The sequence below is a fragment of the Anomalospiza imberbis genome, chromosome 18, assembly GCF_031753505.1.
Source record: "Anomalospiza imberbis isolate Cuckoo-Finch-1a 21T00152 chromosome 18, ASM3175350v1, whole genome shotgun sequence".
NCBI lineage: Eukaryota > Metazoa > Chordata > Aves > Passeriformes > Viduidae > Anomalospiza > Anomalospiza imberbis.
The window spans coordinates 5,991,828-6,015,842 of NC_089698.1; the positions used below are offsets into that span (position 1 = coordinate 5,991,828).

Here is a 24,015-nt window from a genome sequence, read left to right on the forward strand (position 1 = left end):
GATCCTGCCAGTGCCCTCTCACTGCCAACACTGCTGGTGGGCTGTTTGTCTGCCTGCCAAGATCCCCAGGTAATGGCCAATAAAGAAGGACTGTGATTTTGAACAGGACTGGGAAATGCAGTATGTTTTCATTGCTTGTCTTGAGTAATCCATGGAATATGAGAGGGTTTCATTGCTATTCATGGCTAGAAAAGCCCAGCCTCAGAGTTGCTCTGTAAGGCTGAGCTGAGCTGCACATTCATCAAATCCCTTGTCAACCTTCCTGGTCACTCTGGCTTTATGTAATTGCTTCATATTTTAAAAAGAATTATGATTAAATCGTTCCAAGTAATTTCTAAATTTTTTCCTAATTCCAAACTGCTACTTTATTGTGTAGATTTACCACTCCTTTTTATAGACGCCAGCATTCTTTCAATTTTTTTCCCACTTTGCCTTGTTTTTTCTGCTGTCCATCTGCAGAAGTCAGGTGCTTCTGGCAGCTCACAGGACTGAAAGGATAAGAGGGGAAAAGGTTGCTGAAGTCCAAGGATGTCCAAAACACTGAGCTGATGAGCTGCAATACGTGCTTGGAGGATTGCTTTTCCACATGGCCACTGCTGGCAGAGAGGCAGCATTCAGCCCTGCCTGATTAGGTGCATAAGCCAGATGTGGATTTTGGGATCCATCTCCATTTTTCATAGGTGCAAAAATATTAGGTTCCTAGTTTGCATCTGATTCAAGGTACTTTATGGGCAAAGAGCAGCATGCATTGTTAACAAGTTATTTACTGGAGCAAGGGGGAAAGTTCTCCCAGGCATATTCATAGACATGATGGACTTCAGTTCACTAAATATAATCAAAAGATTCTGCTTTAAAGGTTGTGCTTTGCATCATCCAAGCAGGTTTTTTTCCACTTAATAAAAATCAAGCCGACAATTTGGACTGGAATTTGAGTGACATATGAAGATCCTCTCCCTTCCATCCTCTCTAAAACAATGTATTTGTCAGTGTCCTCCTCTCTCTCTGAATAGATTGTTGGTGAACGGATAAAACCAGAAGAGAAAGGACAATAAATTTAGTTCTCTTGTAGACTCCACTAAGCTAAAGGGTATTTTCACTTCAATTTTATTCAGTTTGATTTGTCCAAGTCTGTTGAGCACATCACTTAACAGAACATGCATTCAATGCTTTTGCCTACCAGTGGAAAGATCTCTTCATTAACAGCGGATTTTCCAAGGTGTTGAGCACCCATGATGACTTTATTGGGAGTTCCAGCAATGCTGGTTCTGTGGGATTCAAAAAATAAATGCTCCCAAGATAAACACTGGAGGTAGGAAAAGAGTTGGAAGGCAGAATTTAAGCCAGAGTACAGAATAAGCCTGTAAGAAGATTGAGAGCAAAGGCAGGGGCCATAACTGTGATCACACAGGCCTCTCTAATCCTATTGTAAGTCTATCTCTGAACATATATGCATTCTGTATTTAACACTGGCTTGATTCAGAGCAGCTCAAACCCCATGGGAAACCACAGCAAACAAAAACTCTGTGTTGTCTTACATCCTTATCAGATTGCTGGAGAATTCATGCCAAAGGGAAAGCCTGATTTGTCACAATGCTAAAAAGAACAGCTTCTTCCAGATAAAAAACAGATAAAAGGAAGTTAGTAATGAGCTCCTCAGCGCACATGATTATATAATTCACCTTTTTAAATATGTAATAACACCTGCTGACTTCAAGCAGACTTTTAAAAAGGCACAACATCAGAATAAATGCACACAATCCAAGGGAATCCACATGCATGCCGCAGGCCAGATCCTCTGCTGCCCAACTCTGCCACTTCAATGGCCTTCACCGCTTCAGGGATGCTTTGCTAACATGCAGCACCTCAGGAGCAGACCTTACCTTCCAGTTCTTAGTTAGAATGGCTGTACGAGGCATTTGTCAATAAATTCCTCCCTGCAGCCCAAATGTCACTTTTTCTAAATTTGTTCAAAAGTAAATCCTTTCCTAAATGACTGCAGGAATTGCACTGGGAAATGTCTCTCCAATTCTGCCCTATCCCAGGTGGGTATCCAAATACCCTAATCTCTGGGCTCTTTTGAGATAAACATGCCTCTTTTTTATTTTTCTTCTCCACCATCACTATGCTACTTTTTACTCCAATAAAAAATGAAGAACTAACATTAAAAAAATCCAACCTTCTTTGTCCTCCTTTCACAAATCAGAATTTCCTCTTCTTGCAAGCAGTTAGGGAAGAGTCCTTATAAGACATCAATGAAAGACAACATGGTCTCATCTGCTAGATTTTATGGCTCAGTGGGTTTAACACTGTATTTTACTCTGGCTCTATCACTGTCAGGTACCATGAAGTATAAACTTAACAGAGAAATGTAAGGAAAAAGAAAGCTGTATAAACTGAAAGCTTATTTTGCATGATTTTACACGCTACCTCACATTTCACTGACAATATACATTTATCAGATGCAGACAAGCAGATCTACTGACATACATAATTCTTCACTGAGGCCATCTGCAGAATATTTAATGTGGAATGCCTTTCCTGTAAATAAGTGTTCAGAGAAGTAAAAAAGGAATAAATTTCATTCTCCCTTCCTCGGTCTCTAAGAGAACTTCCCCATCTGTCCTGCCTGACATCTCTATCAGCATTCCCATGTGCCCAGGGAAGTTTCAGACCCACAGTCCCCAGCTGGAACAGAGGGAACGCAGCACCAACGCCCGCTGGAGAGATAAAGATCAGCTCTTTGGCTCAAAAACCTCAATGGCTCTTTTCTGCACCAATGAAAAGCAACGAGGATGCTTCAGTGAACATTCTAGGTTGTTGAGGTAGATGAATATTGAAGGTGCTTTTCTGGTACATCCTCTGCATGTAGGCTGGCACTGTCCCATGGATCCCAAAGGCCCACATGGCTTCTGTTGCATGCTCCACTCAGATTATATTGCTTTTGCTATCTAAAACCAGATTGATCCTAAGGCTTTGGCTGAGGAAGAACTCCCTTAACAAACGCATGTCCTTCCTGTTTCATTTGGATTTCCCAGGTCAGCCTCAGCCCAGGGATGCTGCCGTAAGCCATGAGCATGAGTGATGTACTTGAACACTCCAGAGAGGGAGACTGCCCAGGAGAAGGACTGCAAAGGTAATTTCACCTTCACCACTTCTCTCATTTGGAAGGAAAGAGCCACCTGGACCTCGTCATGTCCCCAAAGAGCCACCTGAGCTTGAAAAGGGAGGACAGGGAGTTTACCTGCAGGTAGAGATTGGCTTCCAGTACATTGCATGAAAATGTTCCCAGGGAGCTCTCAGGGGGACACACACCCTGCGGCTTTGTCCCAGGAAAGCACAACCACGTCTCTGTTACAGAGTACATGGGATAACCAAAGTCAGTAGAAGATTCGGAGGAAATCAACTTCCTTTCTCCTTTACACACCTTTTTGAGAATCCTTTTCTTATGGCCACCACAACAAACTGTATTACACCTTACAGTATAAAGTGGCATCTGCAAAGTACCATCCACAGGCCTGGGGATCTTGATCTTTAGCTCTTCTTAGTTTATTAAAACACCAGTTTTGTATATTTTTAAAACACTGTCAACTTCAGGGATAATCCATAAAGATGGGATGTGTGTGACACAATCTGATAGATACTCAACTTGTATTTCATGTTCTCTTTCTCATGTCAGGCTCTTTCTGGCTGGTATGTTGAAATCTTTTGATTAAATCCTCTTACTTCACTGCTTCCTTATTGAAACTCACCCTTTGTCTGGCAAAATTTTAATTACTGCAGGACTGCATAACTCCATTCAGTGCCCTGATAATACCTCTGTGATAGGAGCAAAAGCAATTCCTGAGATAGACTGCAACTATAATACTCTATCATAATGTCTTCTTTTATGGCTCCTAGCACCCTCTTTATGGCTGCTAATATATTGTGGTTTCTGCCTTTCAGGTACTGATTTCTGCTCTCCTTCACTCAATGTGTCCTTTTTCTCACCCAGAGAATTAACACCCTATCTCTGTAATCTCTTTCCTGCTCCCAGACATAATGTAGGGAAGGTCTCTTCCCCTTGTCATATTATTCTTTCCCATCTCTCAAAGACAGGAGTTTATACAATGCTCAGCATGTTCTGCAACACAATCAGCATCCAGGATGTGCTGGTCTGCTCTCAGGGGCTGCCTTCAGGCATGCTGGGTGGACCTAACCCAAAAGTCAGAGCAGGAATGCTCTAATCTTCAGAGGACTGAAGGAAAACTGAACTAAACAAGCTTAACTACACCCTCAGAGAGGAAAGCACAGCAGATTTCCTCCCTCTTGGTTCTGCTGGGTTGCTGACACCCATTGACATCAAGTTACCATTAAAATCAGACCAGCTTCTACTCCAACAGGAGAGGTAGAATTTTAGATATGAAATGTACACATACATTACCCTGTAATTGTGATTTAAAATTCCATTTGAGAATTAATAGCAATGGCCTCCCTTTCAGGCAGTCCTCTCCACTCCCACTCTCACAGCAGCTGTATTGGCTCACACTATCAAAAGCCTTAAGGGGAACAGGTCAGTCGAAAATCACTGCTCTGAGATAACATATTTCTACACCTGAGAAGCCAAAAAGCAGCAATTAAGCACAGCAAAATAAATAATTCAATAGCTAATTTGACCTGCCAGGTTGCAGAGTATTTTTTTATATCCTACCAGATTGTAATTTAGTTTAGAAGAAGTGTCCCTGGAGAGCAATGCTGTGAGAGCCCATAAAATGCTATAGTATGATATCAGGCAAAAAGCCACCTGTAAATGGGCCACTATTGTTTAAAGAAGTTATTTTTGTTGTCAGTCTTGCATATTTCATGAGAAAGTGATGTAGTCCTTCTTTGATTCTTTATGAATTAATCTGCCAACTGATTAGGCAGGTAAAGCAGCCATAGATTGGGAAACTAAATTGTATACTGCAGGCACTTGACTTATAGATGGAACACAAACCAAACAGAAAGCTAAATGCTCTTTTCTGTGGTAAAGGAATTGGCTTCTTTTTAATTGCCTCACAAATAATCCATAGACAGCTTTTAGTGGGAGCAATCCATGTGGCCTCTGAATACATAAATAAGCATTGAAAATGGGGGGAAATATTCATGCAAGGTGCAACTTAGTGGGAGAATAGAACAGCAGAGCTTTAACAAGAGACTCCCACCTGATTCCTGAGTTTATAGGGCTGTGGAGTGGGGGCAGTGCTAACCTGGTGGGAAAAAATAGACTAGTCCAGATGGAAGGACTTCAGTTCCCCCCAGTCAAAGGAGATGAGATGAAAATGGAGTTGACAGACAACCACATGTGCACAGGTGAGCAGAACTAAAACTAGGAGGAGGTGGGTGGAGCAGGGTTTGAGATGGCTCTGAGCAGCCACAAAGGTTGAGTGGAACAAGAGGAGAAGCACAGCAGGGAACACTCGGAGCCCACAGGTGCAGCTCTGAAATGAGGGGGCACAGGAGGCTCCCGGAGCACGTTTCTGTCCCCGTTGATCACCGAGTGCCCCACAGCAGAGGCAGAGCCTGGCTCAGCTGAGCAGCTGAGACCTGAGAGCTCTGCTAGAAGGAGGGTGCACCAGGCAGGGGGCAGAAGACACAAATCCTTTTATCTTGGATGTACACACTCATTCACTGAGCATTCCAGGTTCTTGCTATGCTGATCTCAACCCTTTCTGACATTAATGCAAAGCAGTACAGTAAAAAAAAAAACAAACCCTAACAAACCCCAAAGCAACCACAAAGCCCTTTCCTGCTTACTGACACCATTGCTGATCTTCCCTGGGTACAGTACATCAGTCAGATCTCAACGTCCTTATAAAATGATAACAAAATTCTCCTCAAGCCCCAGAAAATCCTCCCCAGCTTGGGCAGGACAGGCACTGGGGACAGCACCCAGAGGATGCTCTTCCCAGTCCCTGATCCTGCCCCATAGCTGATATTACCCTAAATTAATATTTGAAAAAATTGAAAGAACTACTTGCTTTAAAAGCAAATAAATAAATTAAACCAGCTCTTAAGCTTCTAGAAAATTACTACAGCTGCTATTACAGTCTAACATAGTCCTAAGGAAAAAAAATGGGATGAACATAAAGCAGGTTCACTACAAGACTTATTTTATTGCATCTTCCATTTTATAAAGATATTCATGAACATATAAAAATAAACACTCTACTCCTTTGCAATTAAGTTTCTCTCTAGTTGTAAGTACAGCTATTTTTAGTTTTAATTTGAGGATATCTCCCAGAATTGCAGAGCATAATCATTTCCACCATAACTCTGCATCATCATTATCAAATACCAGCCTATCTTTGGAAAATGCATGTTTTACATGCCAAAGGTCCCAGAAGTCCTTTTGCAGCTGATGGTACAGATCAGCTTCTTGAGTCCCAACTTCCAGTAATGCTAAATATTGGCCACCAAGTGGTGCTGCAAAGGTTTATTCCAAGTGCAGTTCTGGCCCATTAAACCAAAAGGGGATGGGGAAAGGCATGCCAATTTCAAGCCTTATTAAAAGAATGCAGGCAATAATTTAATGTTTCCCTCAAATGTAAATGCAAGGAAATTTATGAGGAAATCAGATTGGCATTCAAGTTTCTAAGAAGAAATGATAGAAAATGACAAGGAGGTAAAAGAAGTACTTGAAATCCTCCAGCCCAGAGCCTCCTTAATGGTGTCTCCCCATCTGACTGCTTTGGGATTTCACTCCCATTGTGGTTCCCATTACTTCTCTCTCCACAGAGCCACACTAGACCAGGCACAGCAGCTTTTCTATGGGTGTGCAGCCACTGCAGGAGCCTGTCAGCAACGCTGCAATAATCAGGAACACAGCTCAGGAGTGCTGGCTGATGTGATCCCAGCAGCTGAGCACAGCCCTCCCTCAGCCCTGTCCCAGTGCCACGGTCCCTTTGGGCACAGCCAGCACTCACCAGCCAATGTTGAACTCCACGTGGGCATCGAAGAAGCCGACCACGGGAGAGGTTGCTGCTTTCCAGCCCTGGATCCTGGCTCGGATCAGCCCCTCCCGTTTGTTGTTGCGCACAATCTTCACCAGGCCTGGGTACCTCTTATGCACATACTGGTCCAGGTTAAACTTCAGCTCAACTGCAGGGCACAGATAAAACCCACAGACATTTAGAATGAGAAGGGCCCTGCAATGTTGTGGTTTATTCTGCAACAGAAAGGGAGAGGAATCCTTAAATATTCCCAAACCCTTGGTGAGTCTCACAGATACAAACCCAGAGGCATGGAGCAGCTCCAGGGGTTTCAGCCCAGAGAAATTCCCCACACACCAGAGACTTGCCCAGCTTTAATATGGCCTGGTGGATTTGAGTATAGTGTTGAAGAGGTAGTTTGCCTATATATTTTTAAAAAATTACTATTCTGATCCTCTGATGGTTTGCATTAGGGTACAACCAGCCTCTGGAAGAGCAATTCTGACCAAAAAAAAGTGTAACATGTCAATCTGGTGATTTATTTTTTCTGATTTATGCTGTTCAGTAGGAGTTAGAAAAATAACCTCAATGGATTTGGGTCAAGATGTAAATCAGATCTCAATTAATTTCCCTTAATTTTCAGGGTTTTCCCATAAATATAATTAAGATCCTTCAATACCAGGCTTCTTTCCTTTTTAACTAAATGGATATTGAAGATCTCAAATAGACTTCTCTTTTGTTCATTTTCAGGCATTCAATCACAGATGGAGGAGAACTCATTCACCCTTTTTCAGCTTCATTTCAAGAGGCTTATAAACAGGCAAATTACCAAAATGGTCTCTCTACTTTTTTTAAATCAATGTAGTTTGGTAATTCATTTACACTGAAACTTATTCATAATGTGGCTTTTGCCTAAATATATTTATCAGAAAAACTAGTAGAAGCTTCCAGGACATTAGAAGCCTCATTTTTCTGATCTATATTAGACAGTAGAATCATTATCATTAGAATCAAAGAGTGGATAAATCTCCAGTTATTTAGAAGAGTGGCAGAGAAAAGCCATATAAGAGTTCACTGAGAGATGATGAGTTCAATTCTCCTCAGGATTGCCTTGACTCAAACACTTTGCAGTCTCACATAATTACTCCACAGGTTACACTGCCATAATTGAAATCTGAATTGCATAAACATTTTCTTAAATCTATAGGTTTTGGAATTTATTTTCATTTGAGTTCTCTCTTCTCTCAGCTCCCCCTTCTCTTTGGGGATCTCAAAGAGTAAGAGCAACGTAAAACTGAAAGAACATAGACCTGTAGATCTAAGGAGGAAATGCTAAATTTTAGACTTATTGGAAATAAATAGGATTTTAGAAGATTAATCAGTTCTACAAGTGTAATGTACAAACTTAAACACAACAACACCAGTCCCTTGTATCCTGAGAATCTTCCAACATGACTGCATTGTGAAACATGCTGAAAATAGCACCCTATATGCTCACCAATATTTGGATTTTGGATTAAATAATGAAGAAACAATGTGCTTCCATATAAAAGAGTAGCAACTATCTTTAAGGAGAATCTGTAGCCTTGCTCTTCCTTGGCAGCAGAATTTAACTTTTATTCTATTGATGATGATATTCCTCTGGATTTGGAGAAAAGTGTCCTATTAAGATTGCCTACATAAATGCCGTCCATTCTGTTAAGATTTCAATGAAATCGACAGGCTTTATCCACATAATGTTTATTTGTTATACAATATTTACTCACAGCTTTGTGCAAATGGCTCAACCAACCCTCTCATCAACAAATGCATTTACATTTCACACCTAGAAATCACATGGGGCACCGTGCTTAGAGGCAAAGTGGCAGAAGCTCACCATTGTCACTGTTGTCATCCACCAGGATGATCTCCTTGAGCAGGTGGGAGGGGGTGTGGTTCACCACGCTGTGCACCGAGCGCAAGATGACAGAGAGAGCCTCATTCACAAATATAAACACCACAGAGATCTGGGGCAGGTCCTCTGGGTACGTCATCTGCTTGCACCTGGAGAGAGGAAAGACACGATTAAAACCCAAGCAGCCACTTGCAGGCAAAACAGACTGAAGAGCATCCTCCTTTCCTTGCTCTCCATCTGTGTAGGGATTTGTAGACTTTGTCCTTTCTTGATGCCTCAGGTTTTAGCTTTTATATTTTTCAGATTCTGTGCTGCTTTAGTGTGTGGGTCTGAGCTTCATATTAGGGGATGGTGAGCTCTCTTCACAGAGCAGGGAGACAAAGCAATTCCTTTTCCAGCTGGGGACCAAGGACAAATGATCCAAATCTCAGGCCCAAGAGCATAAACAACTTGGACTGAAGAGAGAAAAACAAGAAGGGTGGGACTTGATGGGCTAAAGCTGTAATTGGACAATGAACTCCAAAGCAAGTGGACCAGAATTTATCAAAGTGAGAGACCCCGTGAGTGGTTGTGCATTTTGTGACCATTTTGGGATCACCTGGGGTGTAGCCCTGGCTGGGCTCTTGTGCTGCCCAAGGTGGATCCATGGAGGCCTTTTAATAAATCCCTGGTTTATTCTTTAGCTCTGTCTAGTCTCTGTTCTAGGTCAGCCTTCATGAGGCATCATTCTAAACCCAAGGAAAGACGTGGTAGAAGCTCAAAACAATCAGCCTGGTTAGGAGCAGCCCCCTCTCCATCAGCCCAGCATAAAACACAGGGTGTGTGCAGGCACACAGATTTGTAGCACCTCTCATTGCCTGTGAGGTTAAAAGCATCTCTTGAAAACCAAAGGACTATCAATGCTTCTACTCAAAAACAACCTGGAGAAGGCCTACAATGCCACACCCTGGCTGTGCTCCATGGGGAACCACCAGCAGCTCTGCAGCTAACTCACAACTGCATCACAGCTTTAAAACCAGCATCGGCTCAAGCAAATTTTGCATTTGCCCATAGAGAGAGCACTTGCCACCCTTCCTGACTGTGCAGTTTGTGCAGCAAGAAGAAACACATGGTGGTTATTGTACAGGCCTGCACTTGCTGAATTATCTGCAAACAGGTCTGCTCCCTCTGAGATGTCGCCTCGCTAGGCTGCTACATCCTCATTCACAATTTCCTTTTGTGCTGCTCACTGATACATATATTTTACCACAGACCATTTTGAGAAGAAAAACTGAGGCCTGGAGAAGTTACACAGCACAGAGCAGAGCTCCTGCTTCCCAAGTCCTTGGCCCATGCCCCTCTGTAACACCACACTGCCTCATTTCAGTGGGATTCTCTCCCATTAGCAAAAAGGCTAACTTTAAAAACTACCTACCTGTTCTCACAGTCAAAAAGACATTCAGAATTACCATAGCAATTGCTGAACTTGCTCTCTAAAATACTGCTAATGATATAACAGAAAATGACTTCTGCTCTTATCAAACTTTCTGACCTCTATGCTCATTACTTTGGCATAACAATCACTTTTTTCCCCACTATCAGCAGTCACGGGGATAGGGCAGGTGACAAATCCTTGACTGCTGAGTAACCTCTGCAAGTCAGTTATGAATTCTAGTAAAGTGTAATTATTCATAATTCCTGATCCCAGCACTATTTGCTCAGAGACCTGAGCACTCATCATTGATTCCAGTGCTACCACAGCTACTTACTGGCAGCCTGCTGGTGGCCTGTGCCACACAGAGGACCACTGTGTAAAACTTCTGGCTAAGCAGCATTCTTGCACAGCCTAAAAATATGCCTGGAACAAGGAGAGAGGTTTTCAGGAGGTGTGAATGTTCTGACACAGCCATTGTTTTTGAATTTCTTTTTTGAATGCAATTTTCCTCTTGAGCACACTGATGTATAAAAGAAGTGCATCAGAAATACTGCGGTAACAGGAAAGAGCCATCAGCTAAAAACATGGACCTTGCAAGATTTCCTGTGATGAGGGACATCTTTTACCTGACAGCAGTTTTCTCTGGAGTCTCACTTGTATCAACACATCCCAAGCTGCAACTCAGGAAATCAGCCCAGTCCCCAGGGAGTGGATGCACTGCTGGTGCAGGTGAGGCAGAGGAGGGAGTCCACCCCAGACTATCCCTCCTTGTGGGATCCTACAGCAGCACTCAGAGCCGGCAGGAAAGGAGGGAGGGAAGGAAAGTGTGAAACCCATCTGTAATGCCTCAGGTTTTAGCTTTTATATTTTTCAGATTCTGTACTGCTTCAGTATGTACATCTGAGCTTCACATTAGGGGATGGTGAGCTCTCTTCACAGAGCAGGGAGACAAAGCAATTCCTTTTCCAGCTGGGGACCAAGGACAAATGATCCAAATCTCAGGCCCAAGAGCATAAACAACTTGGACTGAAGAGAGAAAAACAAGAAGGGTGGGACTTGATGGGCTAAAGCTGGAATTGGACAATGAACTCCAAAGCAAGTGGACCAGAATTTATCAAAGTGAGAGACCCCGTGAGTGGTTGTGCATTTTGTGACCATTTTGGGATCACCTGGGGTGTAGCCCTGGCTGGGCTCTTGTGCTGCCCAAGGTGGATCCATGGAGGCCTTTTAATAAATCCCTGGTTTATTCTTTAGCTCTGTCTAGTCTCTGTTCTAGGTCAGCCTTCATGAGGCATTATCTGGAGACAAAACAAGAGGTTGTGGCACAGGAAGAGGAATTACAGACACTCAAAGCAGTGCATACTATGGAAAGGACAAGCAATTAAAGTAGAGGTGGGACCACCACAAATGTCCAAAATAGAGAGGCATGTGTGGAAGGACCAAAGTTGCCTAGGAACAGACAGGGAACCACTGAAATACAACAAAATCTCAGAGAATTAGGAATTTTGCTGAACATTGCTGAGTAAAAAGTGTTTGTTTTATTGGCAAGTGAACTGAAACACCTGGACACCCAGCCACGTGTTCCTGGTCAGACTGATAGGGTAACTACAAGTGGGACTAATTCCTGTGCTTTTCTGCCATCCTCCCACTTTCATTCAGAGAAAAGAAAAATTTAATTCTAGCTTTAAAACCAGCACATCTAAACCATAAACTCCTAACTTTTTATTTATTTGTTCTTTATCACATTAAATCAATGCATTATTGTCCCAAGTGTGGCTCTGTGGCCTTGCTGGTTCACAGGACTTTCCATGCCTTAGTTCTCAGTGATTACTTACACTGTAGGGCATCAGGGACTGCTTTAGATAAAAAGCTGGTTTGAATTTCTTATTCCACCTGGATGAAGTCATGCCTATCACTTCTCACTGCAACCTTTTGTCTGTTAGTTCTTCCCTTTTTTTTTTTTTTTTCTATTAGGACATAATTGAAAAAATGCATTTTGACTGCATTTGTAGAGAGCACTCCAAACAATATATATTGGAATATTTTTGGTAGTGCCACTGCAACAGAAACACCTAGATGGGAAAAAGCGAACCTCAGAATTTAGCAGTAGTTTAAAAACTGTCATAAATTTATTTATTGCAGTGAGGATGAAGAACAGCAAAAGCAGTTGTCCAGCTGAGCACTTTCCAAAGCACAGCAGTGATTTAAGGGTTTATTTCCTGCAGATTTCAAGTCAACCTTGAACTCCCAACTCCTTAGGTCACTTCACAAAATGAGATTGATGTGCTGAGGTAGTCAGGAGAAATTACTGGTCCACTACCAAACACTTCTGATGATGTTTGAGAGCATGAGCAATCCCAGTTAAGGTGTCTTTCCTTAAAAATCAGTGGGTGCCTAAGTGCTTTGCTGGATTGTCGCCCGAGTTCTTCCCCAAGTGTTCTCTAATTAGACACCAGCCACAGCAATTTACAGTTAATACTTCCTTCATTCCAAGAAGCTCTAACCAGAGTTTGACACTCCTAGCCAAACAGTGACATTAGCAAGCCTCACACTGCCAAAGCACACCCATGGCTGTCACCTCAGCCAGAGGCTGACAAGTGCACTGCAGTGGGTCAGCCAGTGGTGCCTGTAAGCAAGGGACACAAAGAGTGACAGAGTCCTCCTTGCAGCAGCCCTGGACTGGCCCTGGAGCAAGGCAGCAGCAGGAGACAGTTCATTTCGAGGGAAAAGGAAAGGCTGTAAAAAGCCTGTTGACTTCCAACGAGCCAAAGGGCATCCTTGCAGAAAATGGCTGGAGCAGCAGCCTGGACACAGAGGAAATCATCAGGCAAGAATGCTATGAGCTAATGATGGGGCAGCTTAGCACAAGACTAGCCACTTTTATTATTTCTTTTGACAAGAAAATCACCAGAATGGGAAGAAATCAAACAGTACAAAATGCACTAGCAAGGCACACCTTTACAATCCTTCAGCCTTACTGCCAACAGAACTGTAGTAAGAAATTTGGAAATCATCCCTTTTTCAGCCCTGATGCCGTGCAATGCCTGAGTGTTTAAAGCTCCCAATACTCTGCCAGGGAAGGGAGCTGGATCCCACCACAGTCTCCACTTCTCTGCACCAGGTCTGACCACACTGTGAACTCTGTGAAGAAGAACAATTTCAGCAATTGACAGCTGAAACCTGGCCTCGTTAACATCCAATACTCCTGAGTTTGGGAAGAATTGAGTGTACATTTGACCTCTGTGGCAGCTAAAGATGGTCTGAGCTGGGCAGGCACAGCTTACATTTAATATTCCTGTGATTTTAAATCAGCATTCAGAGCTGTCAGCAGGTCCCACAGAGTACAACCAGCAGAGGAGCCCAGGTCTCCAGGGCACACAGGTACCTGGGCAGGGACACACTGCTGGATGTCTGCAGGACTAGGGATTCCAGCAAAGGCTGACAATGCCATGGCTAATCACTTCCACGGGCCAGCTGAGGACGGATTAGACCTGATATGTGAAACAGCCTTGCAGGCACCTTTCATACAACATGCCAAGCAGCAAACCTAGGGCATCCTGCTGTTGTCTTGGGAAAGGTCTTTGAGTGTTCTCATTCTGTATTTGGTACTGCAGAGCTTGGCTGGCAACCCAGAGGTATTTCCTTTCAAATAATTTTTCTTTATCCTAGAGATGATTTTCACTCATTCATTCCCTTACATTGAACTGGCTCCTTAAATGAACATTTCCCAGCCAGCCTCCTGAGCCCAACTGTGAGAACTGTCTTGCAGGCGCAAGAAAACGGGAAAAGCTCTTTGGCTGGCAGATCAGAAACTTGGGGAAAAAAATCATGTCTAACATAAAAAGGTCATAGATCAGAAACTGGGACATGAGAAAACAAAAGGTACTCAGCTGCACATGAACCTGCTCATGGCAACCTTGTAAGCTTGGAGGCACTAAAAGGAAGGAAATTTTCTTCTGTCTGAACCTTCATTCCCTGATAGATGTATTTACTCTATTTGTATCTGATCCAAGAGAAATATGTGAAGTCCTCTATTTATCAGGCTGCTCTTACAGTCCATTTGGGTTGCACTATTTTTCGTGAAGGACTGTCACTGCAGCCATGCAGGTAGTTCAGTGCATAACCAAAAAAAAAGAGAAAAATCTTCCCTGCTCTATTTCCCCTGCCCTTTATTCCTGTCTACAAACTTGCTAAACTCCAAAAATGAGTTTTGCTCACAGACCTTAATATACTGAGTTTGGAAATGGATTAAGCAATGCATTTAGAGATTTCTGACAGCTTTACCCTTCAGGAAGAAATGCAAACAAAATTAAAGCTGCTTCATGAATCTTTAAAGTGTTTAATACAAGATATGTTTTTCCAATGAACTAGTGGGATGGAGATGACTGAAGGTTTCTCTCCTTCACAAACTTGATGAAATTGCTGGGCATGAAGAAACATCTGCAGTTCTGGCAAAAAAAAAAAAAAAAAAAAAACAACAACAACAAAAAAAAAAACCCTACTCCTACATGCTCTGTACCTTGAAAGCTTCAGAATGATCTGTGTTCATGTTTTATAGCCACAGCAGGAGAACAAGTTGGAACAGCTCCTTATTTGGTACATGATCGATGAAAGGACAAAGATAAATATTTTAAAAGATTATTGAACTCTTTCTCTTTAATGCTAACAAATACTACTTTTAATCATTAGGTCAATATGTATTTTGAGCCCTGTTAAACCAAAGGCTCAGACTAATCTTACCTACATGGTTACCTTTTAGCACCTAAATGCTACTGTGACTCCTATAGGCACAGACGATTTACCACAGCTAAATCACTAAATTTAGTGTCTAGCTCAGTGCCTGATTTCTTTCTCCAGAAACCCACTGAGGCTTTACAGCTAGTGCTGGATGCAATAGTAACTTTTGAGCTGCAGAAATAAACTAACATTACCTTCCTCTTCCACACTGGCACAACAGAGGAGACGTGACAAGCTGCAAATGTCTTGTTGCCCAGCATGGGATCCAGCTGCTGACCAGTCTGCAGCAGAAGCAGTGACAGGCCACAAAACTGATTAGCTTCATGGATCATGAATCTGTCAGCCAGAGGCTCCAACTCCTTCCTAATTAATTCTCCTTCTCAGCAGAGGATGTTAACTGTATTATGGCACACCATTCTCTTTCTGTTGAGGGTGGATTTTCCTGCCCTATCCAAAAACCCAAACGGAAAATTCTTGAGTTCAAGGCTTGCTCTTACTTTCTCCCCCTGTTTTTCAGCTCAGGGTCAGCATTTCCTAAGAACACACAATATAAATTCATTTCCTATATATTCATTATATGTTTAAATATATATTCATTTCCTAAGAGCACATAATATAAATACAGCTGTGAACAAGAGAGCAGTGGTACAGAACCGATGCTCTGTGCACCTTGAGAAAAACAGCACATTGTGTTTACAAGTAAGGTAAGAAGAGAAATGAGCCATTTTCAGAAAAAGCCTTGAAATTATGGTGATACCAGAAGATACCTTCTTCACAGTCTGTGGTCCTTGTGGAACAGCCTCCATTTTGAAATATCCTTCAGCAGAAAAATCAACACCGTCTTCCTGAATTTGTTTGGAGAATTGCAGGTACAAGATACAGTGCAATTCTTGTTGGTGCTGTAAGTCTGAGGAAATCCACTAAAATAACCTTTCCTCCATATTTTCTCATATACAGTGATGCTAATTATCATTTTCTCATAAAGTGAGATCTTAAATCTACTCCATACTGTGGGAATTCCCACCAGCCTTTTTCACATGCTCCTTGACATATTTTTTCTTATTTTGCATCCAGAAGTCTAAGAAAGAAATCCCCTACATTCACCAGAAAGAAACCAGGCCAAGTCCTTGTACCTGAGCTAACCTCAAAAACCTCTTGTATCAAGGAAAAATGTCCTTTCATGTCCACCACAAACAAATGACTGCAGTGTGCAATGAGTTTTCCAGAACACATCTGGTCATGGGAATTTCCCACATTCCCAGGCTGGACAATTGAATTTGATGTCTGTAGGATTTGCAGACTGAAGAACAGCAGCAACCTTCCCAAAATAACTTTTATACCTTAGGACTCTTCACTATCCTATTTCCTACAGGAAAGACCAAATTTACAGGAATTTCTGTCCCGTAATATTTCAATGAAGGAGAGAGCCCTTTCAAGCTGGACACAGGTAGGTTAAACCTCCCCATCAATTTTCAATACCACACAATGGACAAGGGTTCCCTGAGAATCACAGATTTGTTTTTTGTTCTTCTTCCTTTCTTTTAAATTCCAGGCCAGTACAACTGTGACTAATTGCTCTGCTCATAAAAACCCAACACATGTTTGTGCCTTTTGTTTTATAACACATTTGCTCTATTTGGTTTAATTCCTCCTTTCTCTAAGCAAATTATTTTTATATTTATAGTAGAAAGCCCTGAGAACTGTCAATCAGTGACTGATAGCACAATATATATGCATAGTTAACATATGCAGCAAGATGACTCTACTTGTAGAGAATATTAACCATTATATTTAAGATTATTAGACTCTTCAAAAGTAGCTGCTGCACACATAAAATAAGAGGCCTTCTATTTCAGTGAGCTATTTCTGGTTTTCCTCAGGCAAACAATACCAGAAACATGCCATTATGTCTAATACCCTTATTGATTTATACATATAAAAATGCTAAAACTAGTTTCAATCACTTTTAAAACAAGCCTCTTTATTAACATGAAAAATGGCTCATAGCTCATGCTCACATCCTTCTGTAGTAAAAAGTCTTTGCCTTTTTTTTTTTTTTTTTTTGGTAACTTAACTTGAGTCACTAATATGTTTTGAAATACCATCTGTAAAAAATTTCCACTCTATCCCCCAGTGTGCCTGTCCGGATCTGCCTCTGGCTATATGCATGCTGCATCACAAAGCATTAGGCTCATTGGAAATTAATGGAGAGGTTGAAATCTACTTTCAAATGCTTTCCAAAAATCCCTAAAGAAAACAGATCCCCCATGCAACTTTATTTTTAATGGTGCTGCACTTAAATTTAAGGAAGAGCTCATCTAAATTCCAAGAGACATGTATTCTGCCTCATTTTAGGTGATTAAAACAAATGGCTTTTTTAGTGATTCTCAAGGTTTTGCAAATATCTTTGCCTCTGTTCCAACTGGATTCTTAGTTTGCATCCTTTTACATTAAAAACTAGAAAAGAATTGTCTTTAAAAAAAGCCATAAAGGCAGTTTAAAAAAATTCTGCTTTGAGTTTGGAGAGCTCTTTGAAATTAAGTGAAATATAAAAATTGGTGAAACTGATGAAACAATCGTAAATAAAGGCCATACTAAAGGAATTGTGACAATTTTATTTGAAGATCTTATCAGCAAAATACATTAAAACACTACATTTTGTGCAACTTTTTAAATACTTAATTTTGGGAACCGTGTTGTCTGTGGGGAAGAGAGAATATAGACTCTCATTTCAGCTTTGCCAAAACGAAGGTCTTTTATTTCAAATAGGGAAGGTTCACAAACAGCCATCCGTGAAACCAGATGTTTTCCAGAGAGCATTCACAAAATTGGCTGCTGCCCAGTGGCACCACTCCTTGTTGCTGCCACCAAGGGTCATTGCTCTCCAGCAAGCCATGTGAAGCCATTTAGCTGCACTTCCAGCAGTGGCTCTAAGCACTTTTCCCATCAAAGAAGTACTTTTCCACTCAAGGTGATGCATCAAGATCCCAAAAAGGTTTTTTGTGGCAAAGGGATAATTAATCCCAGCATGTCTGCATGGAGTGAGATGGTAACAGCCCAGATATCCAACAGGTTACCTATCTGAAGGTACCACCTCCTCTGAAGCTCCTCTCCTATTGCCTACTGAGCCCGTGCCAGATATAAGGGAAAAGCAGTGGAATTGATGAAATCAAAGGAATTATTTTCAATAAATAATGCATAAGAGTAAACTCAGCCTTTTCCATTTGCAAAGAAGAGTTTGCTGTACCCTTGAAGCTATTTGTTATTCAGATAATAATATGTAAATACAGGAAGTTATCCTTGACTATTAAAAATGTACTGCAAGTATTTAACATTAAAAATTTCAGGTACTTTTGTTTAATTTTGACTATCTCTCTGCCTCAGCTGGTGTTGCTGGTGGTGGACAGAGGTTGAGTATCACAGTGTTACCTGGAAATGTAGGGCAATAAAAAAGTTTTCAAGGTAACTGCTGCAGAGCTCTTCATGAATTTCATTAAGAGTTTGCTGTCGCGTTGCAATGTAGTGGTGAGGAGGAGAATAGAGGAATGCGATATTTTTCCACTATCACTTCAGCTAACAATGTTTTTTATGGTCTTGGGAGGATATACAACAACGTTTGGCAAACAATCCCTTCTTTAATAGGCTCTGGTGTATTTCACAGGAGATCAGCTTTAATCTTTGGTCAAATTCAGTTATGCAGCAGAATGTTTCTTTCTACCTATGTACAAATACAGGATAGTTGGAGGAGTAAACCACCAAATGGGAGGTCAACCATAAAGTGGATAAACTCCACCACTACCTGCCGAAACTGTAGTGAGAAGCTCTTTAATCCTGACTTGTCCCAAGTGCTGCAAGGCTGGTTGTAGCCCAGAAAGCTAATGCTCCCCTGGTAATCACAGCACTTTTCTGAGGTGGTGCACAAGCTCATTTGACTAACCAGCAATAGCCTTGAAACGTTTGAACAGTAGTCACGGGCTTCCTCCTACTTTAAATGATCAATTCCTATCAGAGTAAAAACAGAACCAAGTTTATGGTATGTGGGAGGAATTATGGTTCAAATAGAGCAGTGTTCCAAGAACAAATGCATAAAGAACATTGATTTAGCACTGAAAATGGGAGTATTAAATCCACGATGTTTAGATGCTTTATATGGGATTGAGGAGAGAGCCTGGTGGCAGCAGCAGAGTGTTTATAAAAAGTCTGAGTCAGGCAGAGAGGACAAAGGAAGGTGCATGTGCTGTGTGTGGGTAGGAAGCTGCCTGACAATCAGATGATGGAGCACATCCAAAGCTCTCCATGAGCTCTAGGTCGTGATTCTATAGGATAAATCATTAGGCAAGAGCAGCCAAATCCTGGAGTGCAGATGGGACTTTACTCGTCCTTACATCTTCCCCAGTGATACTTGCAGGGCTGTTCTCTATGCATTACAACTACTCTGTGAAATGTCCTATTCAAGGAAAGCACCTAAGCTTGTCTTAACTTCACTGAGGTTATTCATACACTTAAAACTAGGAACATATTTAAGTGCTTCGTTGGACTGGAGCCTAATTGCACTTTTATAGCTTTTGTTTAAATTAAAGGCTAGTTAGAGGTGAACAGCACAGTATTCGACAATTTCATGCACTTAGAAGTTAAATGTTAACAGCAGTTCCCTTCTAACTATTTATAATGCTTCCGTTTGCATAACTTGAGAAAACTCTTGTGTTTTTATTTAGCTTTGGTTACATTTAGAAATGAAAAAAGTTTTCAAAAACACAGCCACATTTACTGTCTAGCACATAGCTAATACCTAGAGCACAAACTTTATAGCAGCAAAACAGTGCAATGCACGGGGTTTTTTTATATTTATGAGCTCTTATCCTAATTTAAAGAAAAAAACAGGTCAACATGTGCTTGCTTTTCACTCAGGCTGACAGAAATTGGGCACACATCCTAGACCAGGCAACGTACTTAAGTAAGGCTGTGAATTTGAGCAGGCCAAGGACACTCAGAGCCTTTTCTTGGCTCTGACATTTGGCCACTGCAGCACTTCACTGTTCCTGCACTGTTCCTGCCCAAACCAGCCTGCTGAGAATCTACTTCCCTCTTCACTTCATGTTGTCTGGTATCTTTTCTGTGTTGTCCACAGACCACAAGCATTTTAAATGCACATCCTCAGTGTTTGCAGAGTTAAATTAATTTGCCACCACAGAGAAAGGCAGGAGTGAGTACCATTACCCGAGTCCCCAGCAGGCTGAGGTTCTGTTCACAATCCTGCCCTTCCTCTTCCCTCATCTGCAGACACACACATTCAACCAGATCCTTCCAGGCTGTTTGCTCAGAGCTGCACTTAGAGAAACTTTCTCCCCAGTGCTTCCATAGATTCCCAGCTCTGTCAGGCAAAGGAGGGGAGTGCTCCTCTCTGAGCAAACAGAACACAAATTCCCTGTCCCTTGGTACACGGGTTAATAACTGCAAGGCAATAAGCCAATGGAGTAGCTAGAGGTCAAGCATTTGTTTTCAGGCAGTGTAGAAAATACAGGAGCAAAGCTTCAATGTCATTTTTATCTTGGGTTTAATGTAAACTTCACCATGACCCTCTGGGAGAACTGTGTCCTAGTGAAACATCCACGGCAGGGATGAAAGCTTACTCCAGTCGCTGAATGAGACAACTGTTCACTTTGTGGATGGAAATAACTAAAATTTATGCCTTTCCTCTGAAATTTTAGGGGTACAGACTAACTTAGCAACAACACCCCAGGGTATTTTAGTGCACTGTTTTAATTATTATTGCTGCTATTAATATTCCACCATTATTCAAGTCTGGAGTACTGTGTCTGCCTGAGAGGTGTGTTTCATGCCCCCCCAGAGGCCAGCCCACTGCTGGGGCCTGCAGAAGACAAAATGCATAAATGCAGACTAACAGAAGTCTGGTAGCATGGAATAAATAATACACTTACCCCCTGGAGCAAGGAAGAAAATAAACTAATTAAGGAACTATTTGACAACCTGAAGGCATCTCACACAGGTAAAATGCAGTTCCAGAGGGTTTCTTTTCTAGAAGCTGAGAAACAGGGAGCTTGTGCAGAAGTAATACACAGAGATGCTATCTCCAGTAATTTAAAGCTGCCTAGAGCCTCACTGATAAATCCTGACACACCAACACCACCTGGAATTGTGAGTGCACTTAGACCAAGCTCCTTTGGTGCTGCATTCAGCAAGGTGGCCTGGGTTGACTGTGGTTTGGTTTTGAGACCACAGCAGAAGGTCTAGAAGCAATGCAACAGAAAACAAGAACATTTCAGAAAGCAGCAGGAACAGAAAATAGAGTCCTCACACTCCAATATCATAACACTTCCAAACAGCTTAACTGGCGGGTGCTTTTTCAGAGAAACCAAACCTTGGAAAGCATCTAGATCAATTTAACCAAGACAGGGAGCTAACATTTGCCAGCCTGTATCTGTCAGGTACTTCTGGCTCTGGCTACTTTTAAGAGTCTCTCACTTTTATTAGCACTAAATTCACTCAAAATAGGAGACACAGGCAAAACAAGCACGAACTGACACTATTAAAATGAAACACTGCATCAACCTGCAGTTCACAATTCAGTTTTATTTCAGACAGAAGAGTAAATTGTCTGACATTTTGGCCTGTTCATGTTTTAATCACAAAGACACAAACAACAACAACAACAACTAAAAATCCTTGAGGTTATGTGACCTGAAACCTTGACTTTCCTATACTATGAAACCTATCCAAACAAAATAGGAATAAGAACTTGCTAATTTTTAAAGTTACATCAGGAAGACATCTGAAGATAATGCAGACCTCACACTCTCAGCAGAACTAGATTTGCACAAACCTTTTAAGAAAGAAATGGGAAATATTATTTCAAACCATTAGAACGCCTTCAAAGCCCTACAAAGAATCTCAGGTGTAGTGTAACAGAGGTACATGCAAGGAAACATAAAAGGAAAAGAAATACCACCCTGAATTCATTGCCTGTCTTGTTCTGTTACTTCTTTATATCCTGTAATGTGATATCATGTTGTGTAACATAACATGACAGTTCAGAAATTTACAGGAATACCCTTCTCTCCCTGGAAGTGATAGGAGGCAACAACCAGCCATGGGCTCAGGGGAGGGAAACGAAAGAAATTCTGAAATGCCAGCACACAGCTGCAAGTCCTGGCTGGATCTCAGCAGTGCTTCTGCATTACAGATATGCATTTACCTATGAAAGAACAGCTCACGGAATGTGTAGACAGCATCCCACTATTGCTCTTTTTTAGGGGGAAATACTGTAGCTTTCTGGCTTCAAGTTCAAAAAACTACCACAGTCTCTAAAGCATACTTTAAAAGGAAAAAAAAAAAAAAACAACCAATGGTGCTTAAGGTGGATGTGCAGGTCACATGAGACACATTTAGTCTGAGGATTGATAAGAAAAATTGAGGGATGCAAACTAGCTTTTTGATCATTGTTTCTTTTCCTCCCAGCTGACCAGGCTGCCCATGCTGGCAGGTCATTTTTCAATGAGTGTTGCTTGTACAGAAATCTGGTCCTGTTTTTGCATGCCTCAGAGCAGGTAACACTTTGGGCTGGATTCACCTGCAATCCTATTTAAGCTGGCTGCCCATGTTCCTGAGGGAGAGACTTGCAGGGGACGTTACACCCTGTACATGGTAAGCAATGCTGCCATGGCATCTCCATCCTCTACACAGGCAGCCAAGTCGATCACCCCAAATTAGATGTCTAATTTCTAGTCACTGTTATGCAACCCACCTTAGGTAAACTATTCATGTATTCAGGAGTACATTCTGGTGCAGACAAATTGCAGGGAATGGCTTCCAGCCTCGCTGCATTTAAACACAACATTGCAATCAGTTATTTTTTATACTCCCTAGTTAATCAAATTCAGCCTTCACTAAATCTACATTTATTAGTGCTGACAGTCATGCAGAACTTGTCTTCAACAATTAGTATACACAAAGGCACTGCAAAAATGTAGAACAGGAAAATTACTGCATTTGAACATAAGGTGGCTTTTTGGAAAAGGTTGTTCATTTTTATGGTTCTTTTTAATTTAGCCTTTCTGGTGCTCCTTTCATCCCACGGGTCAGTGTTAATAATCAAGACCTATGTTATACACTTTGCAGTATAATTAAAGTCACTACTTAATTGGAAAGCCTAGCACTAAACAAAAGGGAATCAATAATGAATCTAATGGGAAAAGCCAGAGAAAACATCTATTGAATATCAGAAATAACTGTGAGTTACTGCCATGTGTCCAGCACTGCTGCTATGGAGACAGCATGGAGCCTGGTGATGGGGAGGCTCTGCTCATGAGCCATGTCCTGCAAAACACTGTGGTACTGGCCTCAAAAAGGGGATGGAAGATTTCTCAATATCTTTTCAGAAACATAGTCACTGTTCCTCGGTCTTCTCACTGGAATAATTTAACATTGCACAACTAACTAAATATACAAAGACCTAAAGGTGACCTGGGATTTGGGATACCAGGGTTTGAGCCCACATTCCACCTAATCAATCATTATTTGTGCAAGGTGAGCAAAGCTCCAGCAGAGGTTGGGAGAAGACCTGAAGTACCTTCAAAACCAGGGTCAGGTCATGACTTCAGCACCCAGCGACAGCTACAGAGGGACTGTGCTGACACAGAGCAGTACCTATGATTTCCTCAGAGCTTTCTTGCCCAGCCAAAGAAACAGGTGGATTTTTTCCCTCTCCTTTGAAGGCTTTGCACAGTTCCAGTCTGAGCCCCTTACAGCCAAACAAGAAACATTTCCCAAAATGCAGTGACAAGCCTGTGGCGTACACAGGGATACACAAATAAGCACAGCTGGCCCAGGGGCAGCAGTAGGAGTGAATTGAGGTTGTCAGCTGATATCCCAAATGATCTGAGTCAGAACTACAACACCAAATGCTGAGGAGGAGCTGGTCAGAGCCCAGCTCACTGCAGAGGAAGTAGCACAGGGATTTACTCAGTCTACACCAGTTCCTCCTGCTTTTGGGCAAGACAAGTCAG

At 41.8% G+C, this 24,015-nt stretch overlaps 1 protein-coding gene across 2 annotated transcripts in view; it reads right to left on the reverse strand.

The window, feature by feature from the left end:
* Positions 1 to 24,015, reverse strand: part of GALNT9 (polypeptide N-acetylgalactosaminyltransferase 9) — a 131,074-nt gene that overhangs the window by 75,979 nt on the left and 31,080 nt on the right. For both annotated transcript variants that reach the window (XM_068208745.1, XM_068208746.1), the window contains 2 exons: positions 8,824 to 8,990; positions 6,942 to 7,116 (listed from right to left, as the gene is read on the reverse strand). In XM_068208745.1, the coding sequence (XP_068064846.1) occupies positions 6,942 to 7,116; positions 8,824 to 8,990 (342 nt within the window). The remainder of the gene's footprint in view (positions 1 to 6,941; positions 7,117 to 8,823; positions 8,991 to 24,015) is intronic.